The sequence below is a fragment of the Simochromis diagramma genome, unplaced genomic scaffold (genome assembly GCF_900408965.1).
Source record: "Simochromis diagramma unplaced genomic scaffold, fSimDia1.1 OVJJ01000308.1, whole genome shotgun sequence".
Taxonomy (NCBI): domain Eukaryota; kingdom Metazoa; phylum Chordata; class Actinopteri; order Cichliformes; family Cichlidae; genus Simochromis; species Simochromis diagramma.
In genome coordinates, this window is record NW_024386785.1 from 128843 (window position 1) to 150992 (window position 22150).

Below are 22150 nucleotides of genomic sequence, written 5' to 3' on the forward strand. Positions count from 1 at the left end.
CGAATATTTAATAAAGAATACGTAAGAAAGAATTTATAGACGCAAAGGAAAAAATAATGAATTGAAATAGAAAGAAAGCCAGCAAAAATAAAGATTAAGTAAAGACTAGAAAATTGGAATACAACTGAGTATTTAGATATATTCATATTTAAAATAGTTTTATTTTTTTTCAGTTGCGGTGTCGGTGGTCTTCAACTGTCTGAGAGGAAGGATTAAAATAAAACAGAATTCAAAATGGAATGCAGAAGAACATGAGATGACAGGTGACTCAACCTTTAGCTGAGTCATCAGCTTCCTGTTTTAAAGAAGGACACCTCTCAATACATTCCTGAAGTTCACAAAAACAAAAAGTAAATAAATGCATAAAATTGTTTGTAACCAGTGGGGGGATTAAAATAAGCATAGTCATTAGGGAAAGAGGATATTTTAAAATGTGTACTGGTAAACTTACACTCTTTAATATCCACACACAGAGGTCTGAGGGATCTTTCAGCAACGGTGAATCCAACATCTGTTGAGCTGACTGGTCGTTAGGGAATTATTTCATATCTGATCAGTTCTAGAAGAATACCTGCTCCAGGGCAGGTTAGGTTTAATACCAGTTACCATGGTGATATACCCTGGTAAACTTTAAGAAGTGAAACTTTGTAGTACAGGAAATCCTCTTTTGCACTAGAGGCCTTTAGTAGGAGGCAAAAGTTCAGGAACATAGTGTAACATTCATTAAAGTACTTTGTACTGTGCAAGGTTAAAAGAAGTAGCCACCAGAGGGACACAAAGGTCAACATCGATACTCTGTTATTAAAAATATTTATAACTCACCGCAGGTTTATAACAAAAATATTTTGATGACAATGACTGCATATTTTAGATTTAGATATTTTTTTACATAGTGAACATAATCAATCAGATAAACTGGCTTTTGAATTCAGCCCACTGTACAATATGTTTCCTATGAAATAAGAACAGTGAAATAAGAATACAGAACCAAACTGAAAGAAGACAGTATAGGTCGTTTTTCAAATGCAGTAGCTAAGAGAAATCCTTGTTTACTTTATAAAACTACTGTTAGTACAAAACAACATAAACAAACAGCTTTTACAGTGAACAAGCTTCGTTCCAAAAAACTAAACATCCAGTCGGATAAAATTTACTGCATACAAAGTGTAAATAAAACATAAATATTCTGTTCCATCATCACATCATGTGAAGTCTTTTGTTTCACACCGTGGCTTCCAAGTTAAACTTTGAATCATTTGTGAAAAAACACTTCTCAAACACTTTGTTACGCCCCTCTGCAACCTCTATTCTCTTTGCAGTGACAGTGCAAGACTCTTCAGGTGTTGCGCTTTTTTCAGTTTGTATTTTATTTCAGTTTTGGTTTTGTAGAGTACAGAGGAGGTGAAGCATCTTTAACATGGTTCCTGGGGCTAGCATGTATCTGAGGTGTGGAGTAGACAACATCACCTGATTTACCACAGAGGGCGCTGTTAGTTACAGAAATGTGGGAAAAATCCACTTCAGTGTAATCAACTTCATCTGTGTCATTTTCATCCTGAAAAATAAGTGAGGTTAAACTTTAAACGTACTTAAAAAATAAACCCATCCAGCAGATAAAACAGGAGTGAAAAAAAACTTTTTTACTTTACTAAACTTGTTTTACTGAAACTAAACAAATCACTACAACCTACAACCTCAGCTACTGCATTAAATTATCACCTCACAGAAGCTGAAAATGATAGCATTTAGGAACAAAGGATTTGTCCTGGACTTAAAAAAGCCAAGCCAAGCCTAATAACCCTGAACCAGAGCGTGTTCACTGAATTTGGACATTTTTTTATTTTTTACTATTAGCTGGCAGAAAGAAAATATCCTATCAATGATTACTAATGACACTACTCAAACAGGTTTGTTCTGGTTTCTGACCAGTCAGACCGCAGTTCTACTTACTTTACTTTGAGAACAGGTGATGAGGCTGTAAAGTTCGAGGTTTTCAACTCCAGCTCGCTGGCAGGTTTTGGGAAAGGCATCAGCTGAAGACACTTCCACAGGAGGCGAACCGCCGTCTCTTATCTCTTCACACAATCGGTTATTCTGGAAAAAAGAGAACATACTGGCCAGCTGATAAAAATAAGAAGGTAATGAAGACTGCGTGTCTCATAATTTCTAAAACTAACCTGTGTGATATTGGCGTATTCTGTTTCTACAGGAGGTCCTGAAAAATGCAGGTGAGAACACAAACTTAAACACCTTCCAGGAACTATAACCAACTACAAAAAAGAAACTAAACTTGGGAACAATATGAAGAATATCTTTCAACTTAATCTTAAAGATGTATTCAGTGCCACAGCCAAGTCACACTTGACTTAATTCGTGCCTATTGTAATCTGCTACATCTTGCATCTTTTTTTCCAGCTGTTCAGATGTTGTGCTTCTTAAATGTTCAGCTTTACCGGGACATCTGTCAGCTTTCATATATCCTAACATCTTAATAAGTCAACCCAGTGGGTATCAGTCTAGTACTTCTAGCTTCTAGTGTAGAAGCATCTGAGAGTCACAGACATGGATAGGTCTACTGAAGTTAAAACCTCTGTCACTACATCATTTTTCATTTTTCTTTTAATGAATTTGAATTTTCCTAAGTCGATGGTTTAGCAATGTATGAAAACTGGTCAATGTGACTCTGTGCTGAACACCTTTCAGTCAAACAATCGAATGTTGTCACAGCAGCTTTTTCCAGATCAGAAATCAGTTTAACAACAATTTTATTTTTCTATAAGCATTTAACCATCCTAAAACTCGACACCAACATTGTACTTTGTGACCTGAATCAAATTTGTACACTGACTATGCCCGAATTTTCACTTGTTCCATTGGCAGATTTTTTTCACTTAATACAATAAAAAAAAAAAAAATTGTAAGAAATAAGTGAAAAAAAATCTGCAATTGGAACAAGTGAAAATTCTCCAGATCCAAGATGCACTGTCTAAAAACGAGTTCATATATCTCACTGAAATGTTACTGTGTAGCTGATTGTGTCTTATTTTAACTGCGATGAGATATTTTTGACTTGAAATTAGACAAATATATTTGGTAAGTTTTTGAATTTTTGCAGTGCAGCATAAAAACTTAATTAAGGTTAACCCTGAGGTTAATCTGCAGAAATGCTCTGAAGTGGTAAAAAACTGAGGTTTCTCACTGTGCTACAGACTCACCTTTAGGTTTAATGGCCTTCATCTTCTTGTAGAAAATCAGCAAAGCGGCTGATAAGAGGGTGATCATAATGACCAGAATCAGAATCACATAAAGCGGCTTATCTGCACCTCAAGAGAACACATTTCTTTTTACTGTCACACTCGTAATATTTGGCGATGAATTATGCAAACAAAACACAGATACTCTGAGTTACATTTCATTTGTATGAAATTACTTTTGGTCCTCCTAATTTATTTTCAGATGAAGTTTCAGTTTCGACTGTTGCACTTGAATCCTCCATCACATGCAGTGCCAACTACTCAAATGAGGCTGTCCTGTGTGTGACTATCAAGTCTAACTTTTTACGTTAAGCTTGCATGCACATCATGAGAAATGTAACGTAATGTCAGGTCGACGTAGCCCACAGCTAATGAGATTGGCCAGTTCTGTGCAGTCTTTTCCCCACTGCATTTTTGTCTATTTTTTTGATTGCATAATAGTCATAGGATCACATATAGAACACTGAGATATGACCACACAGTAACAGGTAACCACACAGAAGTGGAAGTCTATAACATCTGTCATCTAGATCTCATGTCATGGTGCTTTAAGGAAGTCAAACGTGGTCTCACTCAGCTGTTCATGTGCAGTTCCTGAGTTCTTCATTTAACTCTTGCACTGTTTATGCACTGCATTTGTTTGAAAACTTTACTCATTTTGTACATTGTGCTTAAAATTACAAAATCAAATAGCTGACAACGCATCATTAGTTAATGAATTAAAGTTTACACGTTAAGTTTACACTTTAGTAATATGACCGAGCGATGTTTCTACTGCTCTTGAATGTGGTTGAGGTTTTTGATAAATACACAGACGAACCCATACCTGGACCTGCAGGTGTCTCAGAAGGGTTCAGGATTTCAGTGGAGGAGGATGTAGATGTAGCGCTTTCTAAACTGAAGTTAAAACTTTGTGTTGTTGTTGCTGCTGTTGTTGCTGTTGTTGAGGTTGATAGGAGAAAGGTTGATGATGAAAAAGCTTTTGGAGTAGAGCCTGGTGTTGAAGTTTTTACAGCTGTGAACAAGGAAACAATCAGTACAAAAACAATCCTGCAGTTTGTATGTCTGCATGCGAGTAATGTAGGTTAACAGGTGTTTTATGGCAACGCTAAGCTTATATTCAAAAAATGACTGAATGGAGATCAATTGAAAGAAATGTTGTTGCCAATGAGATGTGAATATGTTCACATCTTCAGAAATATGGATACAATTTTTGTAGAGACTTACCTTCAGTGACAATTATCTCAAAATAATCTGGTTTCAAAGTGCTGTCCAAAAAACACTTGTACCTTCCTGAGTCAGACTGTTTCAGCTGTGCGATGCTCACATACATAATATCATAATTAAATTTTTTTTGACATATTGAATGCTGTATCTGCCGCTCTGAAATGTGTCAGCAGTTGTATTAATCAGAATGTTTCCCTTTTCACATTCTTCCTTACAGAAGAGCCTCCTGCTTCCACTGATAAAGAACCTGCATTCAAGTGTGACGTCTTCTCCTTCCATTTTTCTGTGTCTGGGTGTTTCTGCATTGACAAGACCATCCTGCTGTGCTGCTGAAAAGATTAGCATTCAATAGTTACCATCATCCTATAAAGACAGATCATTATGTGCTTTAATTGTACAGTTAAATTCTTCATATTGTTATTTAAATATTTAAAAAATTTAAAAAACAAACTTCCTGATTCTGACATCTACACAAACATCTGCTGACAGAGAGTTACTTGAGTGTCATTTGCTTCTAATGATGTATTCATCTCCATATTTTTTACAGTGTATTGAATAATAATTGTTTCTATCGTGGAAAATGTTTTGGGATTGTTGCTCAACATTAAAATTTTCATTTTTTGAACATGCATGCTGTGGTTTTTCTTGTGAGCCTAAAAAAACCTGACTGATGCCTAATTAGTTCAAAAAAGAGGAACCAGGTGCATGTGGGGTTTCGAAAATGCTCATAGAATTTAGTTGTGTCTAAATATACATTTCCTGCTAGTTTGCTTGGATACATTTGTATTTGGCAAAACAGTGAGACTGTCTATACATGAAAAGACACCTGCAAGTTTTAGTATGGGCAACGTTCACAAAAGATACAACAAAAATGAGAATAGCCATTTCTGCATATGAGATTAGGATGAACCTAACAAGAACTAAGGAGCAAAATGCAGCTTAAAGAATATTATTTATGTGATTTTTTTTTTTTATTCTAAGGAGTTTGGAAAGAAAAGCGTCTGGACTTCTTTAAGTTGCTTGAAGACGTTTCACCTCTCATCTGAGAAGCTTCTTCAGTTCTAAGGTCAAATGGTGGGGAGTCCCAGATTTAAACCCAGTGGGAGTTTCCCCCCAAAGAGGGACAAAGGACCCCCTGATGATCCTCTAATCACATGAGCCGAGGTGTGAAAACAAGTGTGGGTCACAATCAGCCAGGGTTTCGGGTGAGCTCATTGTGAAACCTGGCCCCACCCTATCATGTGATTTCCTGAGGTCAGATGGCCCAGGATGTGAGTGGGCGTTAAGGCGTCTGGGAAGAGATATCAAAACTGGATTAACTCCCACTGGGTTCAAATCTGGGACTAGACTACGATGACCTGGATGACTGAGAACCTTCACAGACATTTTTTTTTATTGTTTTAAAACTTCCATTTTCAGTGACCTGCATGTTCAAGTTACATGTTTCCAGCTATAAACACCACAAAACAAACATGTAAGAGAAGAAAATTAAGAAAGACTGAAACAGTTTGTGGTTCAACTGAAATCAATGATTCAACATGAAAAACCAATAAACAAACAAACCTGGTGATTGATTTTTAATAAACAGACACCATTTTCTGTTTTTAATAAACAGAAAATAAAGACGCAAACAACAAAGAAAGAAAGAGAACACGGAAATTAAAATTTAGAATTCACTCACTAAGGATGATGAAGCAGACCAGAGTGTGACAGGCTTTCATCTTGAGGCTCTGATGGTTTAATGCTGTTTCTCTTCCTTCTTAAGTCACAAAACAGGAACTTCTCTCAATAATGAGGAGACACACACACACACACTCCCCTTCTTCTAAATGTGTCATAGGCTAATTTTCATTTCATTTTCTGCCTAAAAAGCATCTCATCTGTGTTGCTGTGTTTATGAAATTATGTTTATGCCAAAGTTTAAAGCAGACACTCTTGTGTACGCACTGGCTTCTCGCTGCATGTGGCTAATGAGTTTGACGGAGACAGGCTGTTGAATTGGCGTACAAGATATATAATTGTTTTTTTCTCGTACAAAACTTTTGCCATAAAGCAGTAAAACAGATGTGATTGCAAGGTTTCTGTCAAACTGACACACAGTGGTTGGACCACTTGCACGGCATAATGCATATAAGATTCACAAATGCATGAAAAATTCAATCCTTTCTTTTTTTGAGTAATAAATATGTTTCTCACAGAGAAAATAATGAATCCTGCAATCGAAGTTCTTCAGATTTTGTCAGCTGGACACTGAAATTTCTGTTTCACTGTATCTTTAAAGTGTTCTGGTGATTGAAGCTTAACAAAGTGTTAATGACACCAGTTTGAGATGACTTTTGCTTTGTTGAATGGTGCTTTATTCTCCTGAAAGTCACATTACAAGTTGGTAAACTGACGCACATCATCAGGAAAAAGTACTCAGAAAGGATGTGGCAATAAAACCTTGACTGCTTTGTTATCAAGGTACTTAAACAGTGACCACAGAAGACTCCTACTATGAGAACATCAGCAGCAGAAGCATGGTGGCTTCAAACTGTGAGTTTGTTGTAGGCAGTGATTACAAAACAAGTAAAAGGGCATTCACACAGGAAGTGACTCACATTGTGCATCACTTTGCCGCTAACATTCAGCCCCTAGTGGAAATTACAGCTTCTGGTTGCCTAATCTATACTGTCATAGGTCAATCATCAATATTTTCATTTCTACTCTCATTGGTGGTTGCTTTAGTTGCTTGCCATGAGAAGTTTAACTCACGACCCACTCATTTTGCATCACCAGGAAGTATTTTGCTTGAAGTTACTGAATGTTATTGACGTTCTTTAAAAAGTCAAACGCTTTTTTCTCTAAAAATGATACCTTTACTATCATATTTGCTGTTGCAAAAATAATTGATTTTAACCTTAAACAACATATTTTGTTTTTTTCACTAAATATATAAACTTTGATTTACTGCTGCTGTGTAAATTGCTCAGTGAATCTCACTGTCTGAGGCTCAGTTATCAAGAATTGCCAAAGCTACAGGTGAACATGAAAAACTCCCTACATCGAGCATATTAAAAGGTCCAAAGGGGAACACTGACTTTAAAAAACTTAGCCAACATCTTTTAAACTGATAATGAGCAAAATCCTTCAAATATACCAGTAGGTTAAGTGTTTGTTTAGCTTTGTCTGACCAGAGGGGTACACTATGAACACAGACAGGCTTTCTTTGAATTACCTGGCTCGATGAAAACTAAAACCTCATTTGGAGATAACGGGTATCACATTATCAACTTCCTCTGTAAAAGCCAAGATTTCTGCTTCAGACTTTTTGTGCACGCACATAAAAATAAGCATTTTCTGTGTCATATGAGATGATCTGAATGCATGTCTGAAACTGTCTACTTTGAGTGCGTGAGACTGCAGTAGGTTTGGTCTTGGTCGCTGCTGGTGGGATCGAGGCTCTGGTAGATTGAATCGTCACATCTGGAGACTGGACAAAAATTTTCATAGAGGGCAATCTGGGGAAAAAAGAAAGCAAAAAAAATATTCAATTAATATTCAAATGAAAAAAAAAGAAAATAAAAATAGAAAATAACACAGGTGGCTGTAGTTCAGGAGACAGAGCAGGTCTAACAATTGGAGGATTGGTGGTTCAATCCCTGGCTGCTCCAGTCTGCATGACACATATCCCTTGCCAAAGCTGATGGTTTGAGTGCTCCGGTAGAGTAGAAAAGCACTAAAAACTATAAAAAAAATTATAACAGCTGTAAGGCCCCTTTTAAGAGATACTAAGGAATCGTGTGTCTGCGGTTGCACAAAAAAGATTAACGTTAATGGGCCAATGCTACCACCTACTGTCTCAAATGTCACCCTACATTGGCTAGGAATTGCAAAGGACTGTGGGTAATCTTCAGAGTAACAGGGGATTCACGCAGAGGTATGTGCTTGTGTGTCATGGACATAAATATGAATGCAATTAGAAGTTCATCTGGGTGTGTTAAATAATAGCTTTTGTGGATTTTTAATGCTTTTGTTCATTCCAGTCTCTCCACCACCATGGGTAAGACCAAAGAGCTGTCAAAGGATGTCAGGAATAACACGGCAGACCTGAACACAGCTGGAATGGCTACAAGACCATCAGCAAGAAGCTTGGTGAGAAGTTCACCACTGTTGGTGCAATTGGTGCACTGTTGGAAATGGAAGCAATATAAAATGACCATCAATCATTCTCAGTGCAACTATCCTCATGGGGTAAGGATAATAACTAGAAAGATAGTGTATCAGCCCAAAACTTCACAGGAGTTTGTTAATAAACTGAAGGCTATTGGGATCAACTGGGAGTGGGGCAAAATTCATCCTGATAAGTGTTTATAATTTATGTGATTTTATGTAATTTGCAGGGTTTTTTTTTCTAGATTTTTGGTTGATCTTCAATAAACTGAAACTGCCATAAAATGACTTTAGAGACTGTTCATTTCTTTGGAAGTGAACAAACCTACAAATTTAACAGGGGATCAAATAATTTGCACTGTGGCTAGATAATTCTGATGTGATGCCATCTTTTCCCACAGAGATCACTCCATGCATTTAGAGACATAACCATCCATTCTTGACATACTGTAATTACAGGGGATTGTGAGTAATGGATGATTCATGTAGTGAGCTTACCCTCTGTCCTCGAGAGATGAAATTCTTTTTTGTTATCCTTTGTCATGTAGATGCTGATTAAAAGGGGTGTTCCTCCAAACTTGACCTGCCTCTTATCATTCATTCATATGCCTCTGACAGATTGTTAATGTTCAAACTACACAAAGACATCTGATACATTCTTGGTATAAATCACCAATTAGGAAAGTGAATTTGAATGTTAATTGTGGAAACCATTTGTTCCATTAGGTGAGAGAACATCTGTATTTACTAAATAAAAAGCAAAAGCCTGACTTTTTCTGAGCTACAAATTCACACTGTGCTTTGTTTTGTTACAGAGTAATAATAAAGCAAATACAGACGAGTCACCTCAGTCTGGTTGTGGTCTGAGTTTCTCCTTCTGTCCAAATCTAGAAAAAAGACAAAAAATGATATTTTACATCATTAGATTAAATTAAGTGTGAGTGAAGTTGGTGTCTATCCTGTTGGATAAAAGGTCTGAAGATAAATAATTTGAATAACTGTTAAAGGTGCAGATAGTGGTAGAAGTTTACTCACCAAGCAGAGGTCTTGGTCCTCCTTTTGTAGATCAACATCAGAACAGAGAACAGCATTAGTACTACCATGACCACAATTATAACAACCAAAAGCAGGGAGAAATCTGGGTGAGAGCCTGGATGAGAGAGAGGAAAAAAAGAAAGAAATAAATAATCTAAACTGTGAACCAGTCTTTGTTTATATGACATGCATAATAATAATAGCATTAATACTTTAAATGTGAAATGTCTTCTTCCCAATGAACAATTACATATATTTCAGTAGTCGTGGTAAAAACTATTACTCAAATCCATAAATTGCCTACTGCCAAATCCACGAAGTGACAGCTAAGTCGATCCCCAGCTACATATTCAGGCTGCATCATTCATCTTCTGTTATATTGGTTTGCCGGCTTATAATAAGATAGTAATTCAGTTGCCATTATTTGAGAGTGTAACCCCAATACAACCCACTAGAGGGTGATATAGCTCTAATTAAGGGAATTTTCCCCTTCCTTTTACCCCTGTGTTTTCTACACTTTTTACTGGTATAGGCCCTTTTATGACCATCCCATTGTAAACTCCTGGCCCTGAAGCCTTCCCTAACCTTAACCTCTTTTAACCCCATGCAGGGATCTCATTCCGGCCCTAAACCTAACCGCCTAGAGCCCTATTTGGACGTTGGGCCCTAACTTCAACCCCCATTTTCTTCTGGCCCTAAACCTAACCTTTGGATTTCTTAAGCCCACTTTCAAATCTCTTTACTTGTGATGTGAGAGGACACCTTCCTCCTGGAGAGCAATCTGTGAGTGATGTGGGGACCCGGGTGGGAACAGGCATGGACTGTGCATGGAGTTTACTTTTTGTAAATAGTCAATGGTGCAATAGACCTCAATACTTGAAATGTGCAATTCACTTGTTTTTTTATTTTTATTCCTATTTATTCTATTTATCCCCTTCGTATATTTTATTTATATTTGTCTCTGTATTTATATATGTGTGTGTATGTGTGTGTGTGTGTATATATATATAATATTCTGTAACTCTGTAACTTCTGTCGGTGCTGTGCTTTTTGGAAATCGAATTTCCCAGAGGAACCCACCCGAGGGATTAATAAAGTTCTATCTTATCTTATCTTATCTTATCTTAATTCATTGAAATTTCAGTTAAGCAACAAAAAAAGGACTTTAATGTGGTATATTTCTTATTTTCATTGTAATATCAGGAAACTGACCCTCTTAAGTTTAAATACTCTGTGTATTTATAGTAAACACTATTTGCATATTGCTATAAGGTGTTAGGAGTTTATGCAATGGTGCTGTTAGCAGTATTCTCAGTTTATATTGATTTTCTGGGTGCACTTTAAGTTGCATAGTCTTGATTTTTCAATACATACTGTATTATGAAAAAAGAAAGCAAGGTCTCATCTACATCAGTATGAATACTTGGCCAATAGGCTACACTCATAACAGGCAGGGCTCCAACGATTCGTTGACATAATCAATGACGTTGACTATAAAAATTCATTGATGTTAAATTTTATTGTTGATGCGTCATATTTTAAAACCACCTAAATGTGTTTTTGTAACTGTAATACATTACAGGAAGCTACGGGGCAGTATCACCTCTCGTCTGCCAACACTGTACTCAATACTAATGAAGAAGAACGTAGCACGACCAGGAGGACAGAAGAAATTGGAAAAAGACATTTAAAAAAAAAAATGCAGTTAAATGCAGACTGTACACAGTGGAGCTTTCCTTCCACGGCGGCACTACTACAGTGCACGGCAGCACCTGTGACATCTACTCTGAATAGATCAGTTTTAGAGAGTGCGTTGCATTGATACCTTGTTTATGTTAATGTCTGTGCAGTAATGGTTTTCTTAATGTTTCTACAGTAAATTGTATGTTAATATTTGAGATGAGATGAGATGAGATAGCCTTTATTTGTCAGTTGCAGGTCTTTTGCCCACAACAGTAATGTTTATGTTAATGTTTGTACAGTAATGTTTATCTTAGCTTACCTGTTGGAAACATCTAATAGATGATGCTTGCTGAGCAAACACAATTTCAGTTTTGTTAGCTAAAACATGATAGTAAACCATTAAACAGGAGTAGCCACACTACCAGTCAACAGTTTGGACACACCTTATTTAGTGTTTTTTCACGTAACCATTTACATTGTAGATTCTCACTGAAGGCATTAAAACTATGAATGAACACATAGGGAATTATGTAGTAAATAAAAAGTGTCAAATAACTCAAGACAGGTTTAATATTTGAGATTCTTCAAAATAGCCACCCTGTGCATTGATTACTGCTTTGCACACTTTTGACATTCTCTCCATGAGCTTCATTGAGTCTTGAAGGAGTTCCTGTTGCCTTCACTCTGCGGTCCATCTCATCCCAAACCATCTTGATTGGGTTTAGGTCAGGTGACTGGAGACCAGGTCAGGTGACTGGAGACCAGGCCATCTGGCGCAGCACTCCATCACTCTCCTCCTTTAAATAGTCCTTACACAGTCTGGAAGTGTCTTTGGTGTCATTGTCCTGCTGGAACTCTGTGTGGCATTTATCTGGGCTCTAAACTGAGGTGCTGTTAACTTGTGATTTCTGAGGCTGGTGACTCAGATGACTATCATCCTTTCCTGGGGCGGTCCTCACATGAGTCAGTTTTGTCATAGTGCTTGATGGTTTTTGAGACTGCACTTGTGGACACATTTAAAGTTTTAGCAATTTTCCAGGCTGACTAACCTTCAGTACTGATGGACTGTCGTTTCTCTTTACTTGGCTGATTGGTTCTTGCCATAATATGAATTCTAACAGTTGTCAAATAGGGCTTCAGCTCTGTACCAACTTGACTTCTGCACAATACAACTGATGGGTTCAAACACATTAAGAAGGCAAGAAATTCCACCAATAACCCTGACAAGGAACACCTGTGAAGTGAAACCCATTTCAGGTGACTACATCATGAAGCTCATTGAGAGAAGACCAAGAGAGAAACTATAATGTACAACCAAATTTGTGATTAGTAATGGTCTTTTTCAAATTCTGTTTTGTTCCGTCTTACTAGGATTAAGCACATGCATATGAATGAATTTGTCCTGAAAAGAGACTCATGCACCTCTCAAATGGCTGAAGTCATTATAGAGAGCGTCTTTAGAGTGATTATTAGCTGCTGGGGACGTCATCTCAAAAGAGTCAAAAGATTAAAAATATAGACTTTATTTCTAATAATTCATGATGAAAAGACAAAATATTTTATGTTAAAATCATGTGGTTATAATACCGTAAAATTCAAAAATATAATATTTCTATAATTGTTAGTGATTGCAAACCTCTCGACTAAACATACCATAGACAGACCGTAAAACAGACCTCCAGCTGCACAAATTTACCTTCACAGATGACACCAGCATCCTCATGGTGGCTGCAGTTGTGGGATCCAAACCCTGAGTGATGGCACTCAGAGAGCTGTGTTTCACTGCCTGAGCATGTGACATTGTCCAACCAGATGTGTCTTTTGCCCTGTTCAAATTCTGCATTTGTTGGTATGGAGAGGAGCCTGCCACAGCCCAATTGTCTACACACCACCTGCGCTTCCCCTAGGCTCCAGGCATCATCACACACTGCCCCCCACTGTCCACCATGGAAGATCTCCACTCTGCCAGAGCAGGAGTCATTACCTCCATTAACCAGGCGGACCTCCCCCTCAACTGCTGTGCTGTTATCCACTGCTGTTGTAACATTGATATGGACCTGATAGGGTGACGAGACCTTTGGTGTTGGAGCAGGTGTGGTAAAAGGAACTCCAGGATCTGTTATGTTCACCTCTGTTTACAATAAATAAAAAGATATTACTGCGTTAGTGTTGAAATCATTTTTGTTATAAACAGCAGAATTTAAGGACAAGGTAGAAATATTTTACAGTGCATCTATTTAAAGCAGAACAATACCTGCACAGTATGCAAGCTGGCATGTGGCTGGCTTCACAAGTTTGTAAACATAGTAGTTTCCATAGCAGTGTTTGACATGGATGATGTGTGACTCAAATTTGCAGCAGTTGCCTTCCCAAGAACTGCACACAGTGCGAGTTAGAATTTCACCCGACTGTGTGGGATGAGGTTGTGTTATCCACAGTGGAGCATGAGTTCCACACCTGTTGGGGTCTAGACACCTCTCTGGAATATGAGCACCAGGATTCCCCCAGAAACAGGCGATACCAACCTTGCCAGTCAATGTTTTTATCACAGTGTAGGACCTGAATATCTGTGTTATTCGTTGAACGCCAGTCATCATTCAGTACAGTGTAGTTATGACAGGGGTCAACACACTGGGAATTACTGCAGTCCATCCCTGAAAGACAAAAAAGACAAAGGCTTTTTACTGCAAGCCAAATTCACCCATATTCATACAGCACTTTATTCTGTGCTTCAAGCACTTTTCTAGCATACACACTGGGGGCTGCACGGCATAAACATGTTAACGAGCTAATCGCGCCAACGCGTTGACGGCGTGCAGCCCTCTCACAGGGCGATTCCCGTTAACTTGCTAACGAAGATTTGCTGCCTTAATGCAGTTATAGCGTTAACGTCATTTTAACGAGATTAACGCTGACAGCACTAATTTATATTAAATATCCTCCTATGCTTCTTAGTTTGTTTGTTTTTTCATTAGTTATCTTTAGATTTAATTCCTTTTAAGTTTTATTATTTATCGTATCTTCTATGTAAAATATCTTCTGGGTTCTGTTCTTGTATTTGTTTGACACCAGTCTCCTTAGTGTTTTTTTTTATTGGATCCTGTCTCTGTGTTATATGGGTTTTTCTCAGTGTATTTATTTTCTTTTTTAGTTTGGTAGTCTTCTATCTCTTGTGCTCTATATTTACTTTTTCTTCCTTAGTCCACTGTTCCCTGATAATTCCACTTGTGTTCCCACCTGCTTATTCTTTTCCCTCATTAGGCATTAATATACACTATATTCCCAAAAGTATTCACTCACCCATCCAAATCATTGAATTCAGGTGTTCCATTGCCACAGACATATAAAATTAAAGGCAAACAGACTGCTGCTATAAACATTTGTGAAAGTAAGGGTCACTCTCAGGAGCTCAGTGAATTCCAGCATGGTATCGTGAAAGGATGTCACAAATCCAATCATGAAATTTCTTCACTACTAAATTTTCCACAGTCAGCTGTTAGTGTTAGTATAACAAACGGGAAGCTATCAGGAGCGACAGCAACTCAGCCACAAAGTGAAAGGCCAGGTAAAATCACAGAGTGGGATCAGCAGATGCTGAGGTGCATAGTGCCCGGAGCTTGCCAACTTTCTGTTCAGTCATTGGCTACAGACCGCCAAACTTCATGTGGCCTTCAGATTAGCTCAAGAACAGTGTGTACAGAGCTTCATGGAATGGGTTTTCCATGATCACCAAGCACAATGCACAGCGTCAGAGGACTCTAGAGCATTAACGTGATCTCTGGAGTGACAAATCACACTTTGTCATTTGGTAATCCAATGAGTCTTAAGAGACACACACGAGCATTCTCCTTCAAGGGATTACAAATCTGCATTCGCTTGTGATGTTTTCACTTACCTGTATGGATGGAACTTTCTGCGTTGGCGAAGCCAATGGTTCCATGCAGGCCTGTGAAAATGATAAATATTATAGACTCACTATATTCCTGTAAAATACAGCAATATGTTTTATGTTCGTCAAATTCAAAAGAGATGAACTTCCTGATTCTTCCTGACATGTACACAAACCATCTGCTGAGGAAGATTTAATTAAGATCCGGCAAGAGAGAAAATGGATTTAATTTATTGGTCTGGGATGACATCTTAATTTCCTTTTAGTGCGTTTCTTTGTCAAATGACATTTTTTAAACTGTTGGTTAGCACTTCAAGTTCTAAGTTTAACACTTGAGCGATGTTATTCCCCTTGGTGTTGATAAATATGCATGCAAAAAAAGATTGTTGCTTTGTAAACATTTTCTAAACGGAAGAAAAAGGAGGAGGAACCAACTTTCTGGGTAGTTTTGAAAATTATGGTATCATTTAACTGCTTATATGTCATGGATCGCTGTGTGGCAGGCAGGAGGAGGACCCAAAATGCAAAACTCACAGACACGGGGATGAACTCAAAAAATCACAGCTTTAATGCTGGAGAGGCAGAACGTAGGAAACACAAAACTAAACTGGGAAAACTAAATACAAAGCTCGCCAAGAGACACAGGGAGGAACACACACAACATGAGGGAGAACGCGACGCCGAACAGAGGGAGACGCAGACAGAAATACACAGAGGGTTAACGAGGAAAGTGGGAACACACGGGGAACACAGCTGACACAGATAACCATAACGAGACAGGGCGGGTTGAACATAACACTGACGGGAGACGGGCAGAGTCAAACAGGAAGTACAGAGGTTCAGACAGGAGGAGAGAGAGCACGGGGAAAACACAGACATAACGGGCTGGGGAAACATGGAACAACCACAAAGGGAGACGAGGGCTCATAAATGCACACAGGGGGGAGAGAGAGCACGGGGAGAACTTAGACATAACGGGCAGGGGAAACATGGAATAAAACATAAGGAGAGACGAGGGCTCACAGATACACAGAGGGGCACACAGGGGGTAAAAGCCACGAAGGGAAAACACTTAGGGAACAACACAACAGGGCAACTCAGGAAACATGGCCTAAATAGGGAACAAAATACAAACATACAAGAAAACTAAGAATACTGGGCCAACATGGCCCAGGACCATGACATTATAAATATCTTAGCTGAGGTCTCTTTTAAGACTCTTTTCTCTGGTTTGTTATGAAGAAACAGTGCAGTTTAAGTGGTTGTACAAGTTAAACTGCACTTTTTGAAATAGTATGGAAGAAAAACATCTTCATATATTATAAAGATTATTTCTAGGGAGCAAAGTGGGAGGAAACTAACAAAAATAAGCTGCAAACTGTGGTTGTGCTAAAAGATGCTTGTGTAAATTCCACACAGGTTTATATTAAGGAGTTAACGAGTTAACGTGGGCCTGTTACCTGACAATAATATCCTTTCAAAAAAACAGAGATTGTGGATGCGTCTGGCTTTCATAACTGGATGCAGGATAATACTTAGGTACTGGAAGTCATCCAGCCCCTGTTCTCTCAGGGAATGGACTGAACAAATGTCTAAGATGGCATCATATGAGAACGGGTTATGTACAGAATTAAGGGGAGAGAAGATATTTTTGAGCAGGTCTGGGGTCCTTTTTTGTTGTACATCGACAATGTCTCCTAGATATTATGAAAAATGTTCTTTTGGGGGGGGGGGGGTGTTTCATGTGTCATTGGTATTTTTGTTGTTGTCTTTTTTTTTTTTTTTTACTTTGAAAGTCAGTAGAGGGAAGAAATTGTCTTAATGTCATCAGTGGTCAAGGTTATGTTTTGTTTTTAGGCACCCGGGTGTTTTGCCCTCATTGTTTTTGTTTTTGCTGATGTTTCCCAGGAGGCGGTATATCATTTTGTTTCTCCGGGGTTTTTTTTGTTTTGTTTTGTTTTTTTTTTGTTTTTGTTTTTTTGTTTGTTTGTTTGTTTGTTTGTTTGTTTGTTTGTCTTAGTTACTGTTAGTCCTTATTTGTTGGTTGTTGTTAAGAAACGGACAGAGAACTGACAGTATGATTATTCCAGTTGTATATTTGTTAATGTTTCTGTCCATCCAAAATATGAATAAAAAAATAAAAAAAAAGGAGTTAACGTGTTTTCAGTAAACTGCAGTGTAAGTGTATTTTTGAATCTGAACAACATGCTTAACCACAGGAGATAGATGGAAACTGTTCAACAATGAGCAAAATTTACCAATGAACTCCAAATAAAAAAAGAAAACAACTAACACAGAGAAAATCTGAGAAACAGGAAAATTTACTCACTGAGGAAGATGAAGCAGCTCAAAGTGTGACCGACTTTCATATTTAATGCTCCCTCTTTTCCGTCTTCACTTGCAAACCAGAAACTTCTATCTTCTCTCAGCAATGTAGTTCCGCCTTCAAATGCGTCACACTCTGTTCTGCACCCCCCCAATGCAAGAGCTGACCACAGGCTTGGAGGTCCTAGTAGTCAGGGACTGTTTAGGGTTTGGAACAGATTTTGTGTAATTATAACAATATGTAATTTATGACCTTGCAAGAATTGCACAAAATCCCAGTCTCATTACATACTCCGATGCAGGAGACAGAACCAACAGTATGGGTCCATTTTCAGAAGTGTCAAGGAGTTAAATTCCATAAAGAAATACACATTAAATCATCACAAACTATCACAGAGTTGAAAGACGATTTGCTTGATATTTTTTAAGTCACAAATAGATGAAAAGTCAATCATTATTTCTTTTTCTTTAGCATCAAACAGGTAGGGGTGCAACGATATTCGTATATTGAACCGTTTGATACAGTGCTTTCGGTTCAGTACGCATATGTATCGAACAATACAAAATTTGTAATTTATTTTATCAACTTTCCTTCTGACGATGCTGTCTGTGTTGAGCGCTCAGTGAATCTGCGTTCGACTACTCCGCCTAGGCTCGACAGTGCAGCCTAGGCGGAGTAGTCGAACGCAGATTCACTGAGCGCTCAACACAGACAGCATCGTCAGAAGGAAGAGCGCAGAGCAAGCTAGCGAGACAGAAGTTAAGCTCTCCTTTTAACATGGACCTCTCCCACCCTCATTCAGATCTGGCGTTTGGAATTATTTTGGTTTTCATGTGACGTATGACCCTGAAGGTAAGCGAGTCATGGACTAAAGTAAAACAGTATGTTGGATGTGCCACGCAATGCTCAATTACATGGGTGGGAACTAGTGTGTTAGCGCAGTTAGCTCGTTAACGTGTTGGCCGTCTAGCCCCATGCACGGGGCGATCGGCGGTAGCTCGTTAACGGAGATTTGCCGTGTTGTGGCGTTAAGGTCATTTCAACGAGATTAACCTGAAAGCACTAGTGGGAACACAACGAATATGACTGCACATTTACGCCGACATCATCCTAGTGCAAAGACAAGTGGAAGCAGAAAAAAAACAAGCAAGCATTCTACTAACTTTAGCCGAGTCATTTAGACAGCTGTTAGCACATGATTCTCCTTATATGTTTAATATGCTGCTGAGAATATAGCCCAGAAGAAGCGGATAGTATAGCTTTTATTTTGGAAAGAGACATTTCTCTGTAATAAACTCTCTTTTACAAAGATGAGTGATTCCTCAATCAGATACAGGGCTCGCAATATCGCTAGCCCGACGTCCTGGAGCTAGCGATTTAGCTAGCTCATTACATACTCCGATGCAGGAGACAGAACCAACAGTATGGGTCCATTTTCAGAAGTGTCAAGGAGTTAAATTCCATAAAGAAATACACATTAAATCATCACAAACTATCACAGAGTTGAAAGACGATTTGCTTGATATTTTTTAAGTCACAAATAGATGAAAAGTCAATCATTATTTATTTTTCTTTAGCATCAAACAGGGTACAGACTGTGAGAGGAAATCATCAATACAGTGAATTCCTCTGGTACACACTGTAATCTGGTACACACATTGAAAAAGTGAAGCGTTAATAGACACAGACAAGAGACAGAATAAAATATAACGGAGAGAAAGAAAAATCTGCAACAGATAATCAGTAATGATGGGATTTCAGCAGCCAAACCCAACTTGCATAAAATGATTTGTTTGAAGGAAATAGACCGCTGGCCGTAACAAGAATTTACATCTAAAATCTTTCAACAAACTTCTTGGTGACAGCATGTTTAATGTCTTTTTTTTAATGCATTTTATGCATCCATGTTTAAATTGTTGAAATTTACAATGACCTATGTTTTACAAGTTACTGTAGTTCCAGTTTCATCACATCTTAAAGGTGTTCAATGAGATGTTTATGGCACCAGCCCGAGACAGCTTTTGCTTTGTGACACGGTGCATTGCTTTCCTGAAAGTCATGTTAGAAGATGGTAAAGCAAAGGCATACACATGGTCAGAAACCACCATGGTTATGGCATCACACATATTTGTTTAGTCCAAAGAAAAGCACTTCTACTAACAGAAGGCACAAACTACTTACTAGTAGTAGCCACTTGCGATCAAAGCACAAATCAAAGCATACTACTAAGGCTGGCCCCCAAATGGCCACCTCTTAACCACTCACCTCTTAGCCAAGTGGATTCACCTGCTGTGTGGATTGGTGAATGCAGCCAGCTGTGCAAAGCAATAGCAAATTTATTGGTTTTGCAAAAATTAATAGCATGCCTAAAAGAAAAAAGCAGAAGCTTTAACATGTATTTACTGTATGATGACATACAGTAAATACACCCAGTAACAGTAAGTGAGCCTGGACGGAAACAGAAGTTGTGTGTTAAAAGTGTTTAAGATATGCTAATTATGTATAAAAAGGAAGTGAACCATGCATTTGTGGTGTGAGAAGTTTCGAGGGAAATCTTGTTTCCCTTTTCTCTGACAAAATAAGTTATAGAAACACTGGGAAATGTCTTTTAGCCAGTTTGCTGGTGTTTAAACAGCTATTCATTATCTTTGTATTGTACAATGTTTAGTTTTTACTCTACTAAATTAACTTTTACTGTTCAGTTTTATTCAGATTGTGTTGAGTTGACAAATGCACAATAGACTGAACTTAAAATACCTAAAAATGAACAGTAATTAGTTACTCTACTTTTTCAGTGGAAAAGTAATTTAATTACACAGTAACACATTACACCCAACACTGGTTGGGGGACTCTATCCTTGGGGTGGACCAATTTTTGGCGCAGTGTGTTTTGGGGTTTAAAAGCCACAGAGACCCGGTGTTTAGAAAAAATGCGTCTCAACTGTTCCGATACTCCTGACACATATGGGATCACTGCAGGTTTTTGCTTGGGCAGCGGTTGTCCTTCTCTCCTGGATCGGCTGGAGCTTTCTTTAGGTGTCTTTCCAGCTTTGACAAAAGTCCAGGTGGGATAACCACATTTACTTAGGGCCTTCTTGATGTGCTGTTCTTCTGCCTCCCTGGCCGCTGTGTCATTGGGGATGGTGTTTGCTCTGTGTTGTAACTTTGAGCATGCAGCGTACTCAACCTCTGGGCGACCACTATGGTTGCAATGCAAGTCCACAAATCACCTGGGATGAGGCAACCGATCCTGGTGGTGCAGGTTTGCAGTTAATCACAATCTAATTTATAAACACAGACAGATTGCCATCATATCGTAATCAAATAGTGACACAAAACTGTGAGTTACCGTGAGGTTTGTGACAGGTAGTTTACTAAAAATATATAGTTGATATATAGTTACAATGACCATATCTCCGCTGTAGACTGCTCCACTATCTTCCTCTCCCTCAGGAACAGAAATCAGCTGAGGAGGAGTTCACAGGACAACAAAAAGCCTGTTTGATTTGTTTTCTTTCGACTCAACCTTTATGGATACAACTGGGGGGAAAAAAACAATAATTTAACAGAAAGTATCAGACAAATAATGCCATAATTGTAACTCTAATGTAATGACTGAATTGGGTTGGTAACATGTTACATTACATGTTACAAAACAGATGTTTTCAGCAGCACTGAATTATTATTATTAATTACTATTAATAATAATAATTCAGTGTCCAACCCGTATGGCTAATTGGACCATGTACATTAATTTTGGCTTTTTTACATTTTTGAATATTAATGCAATTAATACAACATTTCTTATTTTACTTAGACAGATGTCTGCCCGGGATCCTAAAGTGGGAGCTCACAAAGAGCTAGTGTTTCCTCCTAATTGGCTGGATATGCCTGACATACACGAACACGAACAGTGCACAGGGCAGCCTGGCGCTGATCCCTGCTTCAAGCCCTCAGTGGGAGTTATTCGTAGCCTTCGGCATGAACGCATGGTTGGGCTGGAGGATCACCCCTTTCCTGTCCGGCAACCACCTGCAGCAACGCCTGTGGACCTACGGAGCATGGAGTTCACTAATCTTTTTGGTAGATATTATACCCAGCAAGAAGGCAATTTCAGGGACAGACATTTCAGGTCAGTGTCCTCAAGCTGTTTGAAAGATGGCACTGAGGACAAGGTCCAGGTACCAAGGGGTAGCCAGGGCACAGGTATGTGAATTGTAAGTTGCTGGGCACCCCTCAGGAACCATCTTTCATGCCCGTCTCCTAGAGGCATAGAGAGGGATGCCATACGTTTATGAGACATTCGGGCTGCCGTACTCACACAGGGCAAAGACAGCCATAACATAGAAACCAGAAGACAACACACAAACACACTCACTGGGTTTCCCATGTCTCAACGGGTAAGACACGAAGCATCCCCACACCACTGCTCTTATTGTTTATCTTATGGTGTGAATGAAATGCTTGATGTTACATGTTATGAACTGGGAAGCCTGAGACTGAAACTTGCGAGAACAAGCTGGGTTCCTCTAGCAGGCCTCTAGCAGGCCAGAGAAGCTTTTGCTTGCTGAGCTAACGCGCTAG

The 22150-nt window shown here is 38.6% G+C and overlaps 1 protein-coding gene and 1 long non-coding RNA gene across 3 annotated transcripts; both read right to left on the bottom strand.

Moving 5' to 3' along the window:
- Nucleotides 1-251: 251 nt before the first annotated feature.
- LOC120727971 lies at nt 252-7261 on the bottom strand. 2 transcript variants are annotated; one of them, XM_040022590.1, is made up of 7 exons: nt 6163-7261; nt 4697-4810; nt 4081-4269; nt 3216-3317; nt 2178-2215; nt 1951-2094; nt 252-1555 (listed from the first exon to the last, which is right to left on the bottom strand). In XM_040022590.1, exons 1-7 carry the CDS (start codon nt 6200-6202, stop codon nt 1367-1369), a joined length of 816 nt encoding a protein of 271 aa, XP_039878524.1. In that variant the 5' UTR covers nt 6203-7261; the 3' UTR covers nt 252-1366. The 2 variants fall into 2 exon arrangements, with proteins under 2 accessions (XP_039878524.1, XP_039878525.1); XM_040022591.1 differs by lacking the exon at nt 6163-7261 and having other exon boundaries at nt 4482-5463.
- A 7-nt stretch (nt 7262-7268) lies between these two features.
- Nucleotides 7269-19887, bottom strand: LOC120727972. The gene is made up of 8 exons (XR_005694616.1): nt 19832-19887; nt 17570-17763; nt 15247-15297; nt 13606-14005; nt 13048-13482; nt 9669-9783; nt 9480-9520; nt 7269-7981 (listed from the first exon to the last, which is right to left on the bottom strand). It is a non-coding gene; the product is annotated as an uncharacterized LOC120727972 (long non-coding RNA).
- Between the last annotated feature and the right edge of the window lie 2263 nt (nt 19888-22150).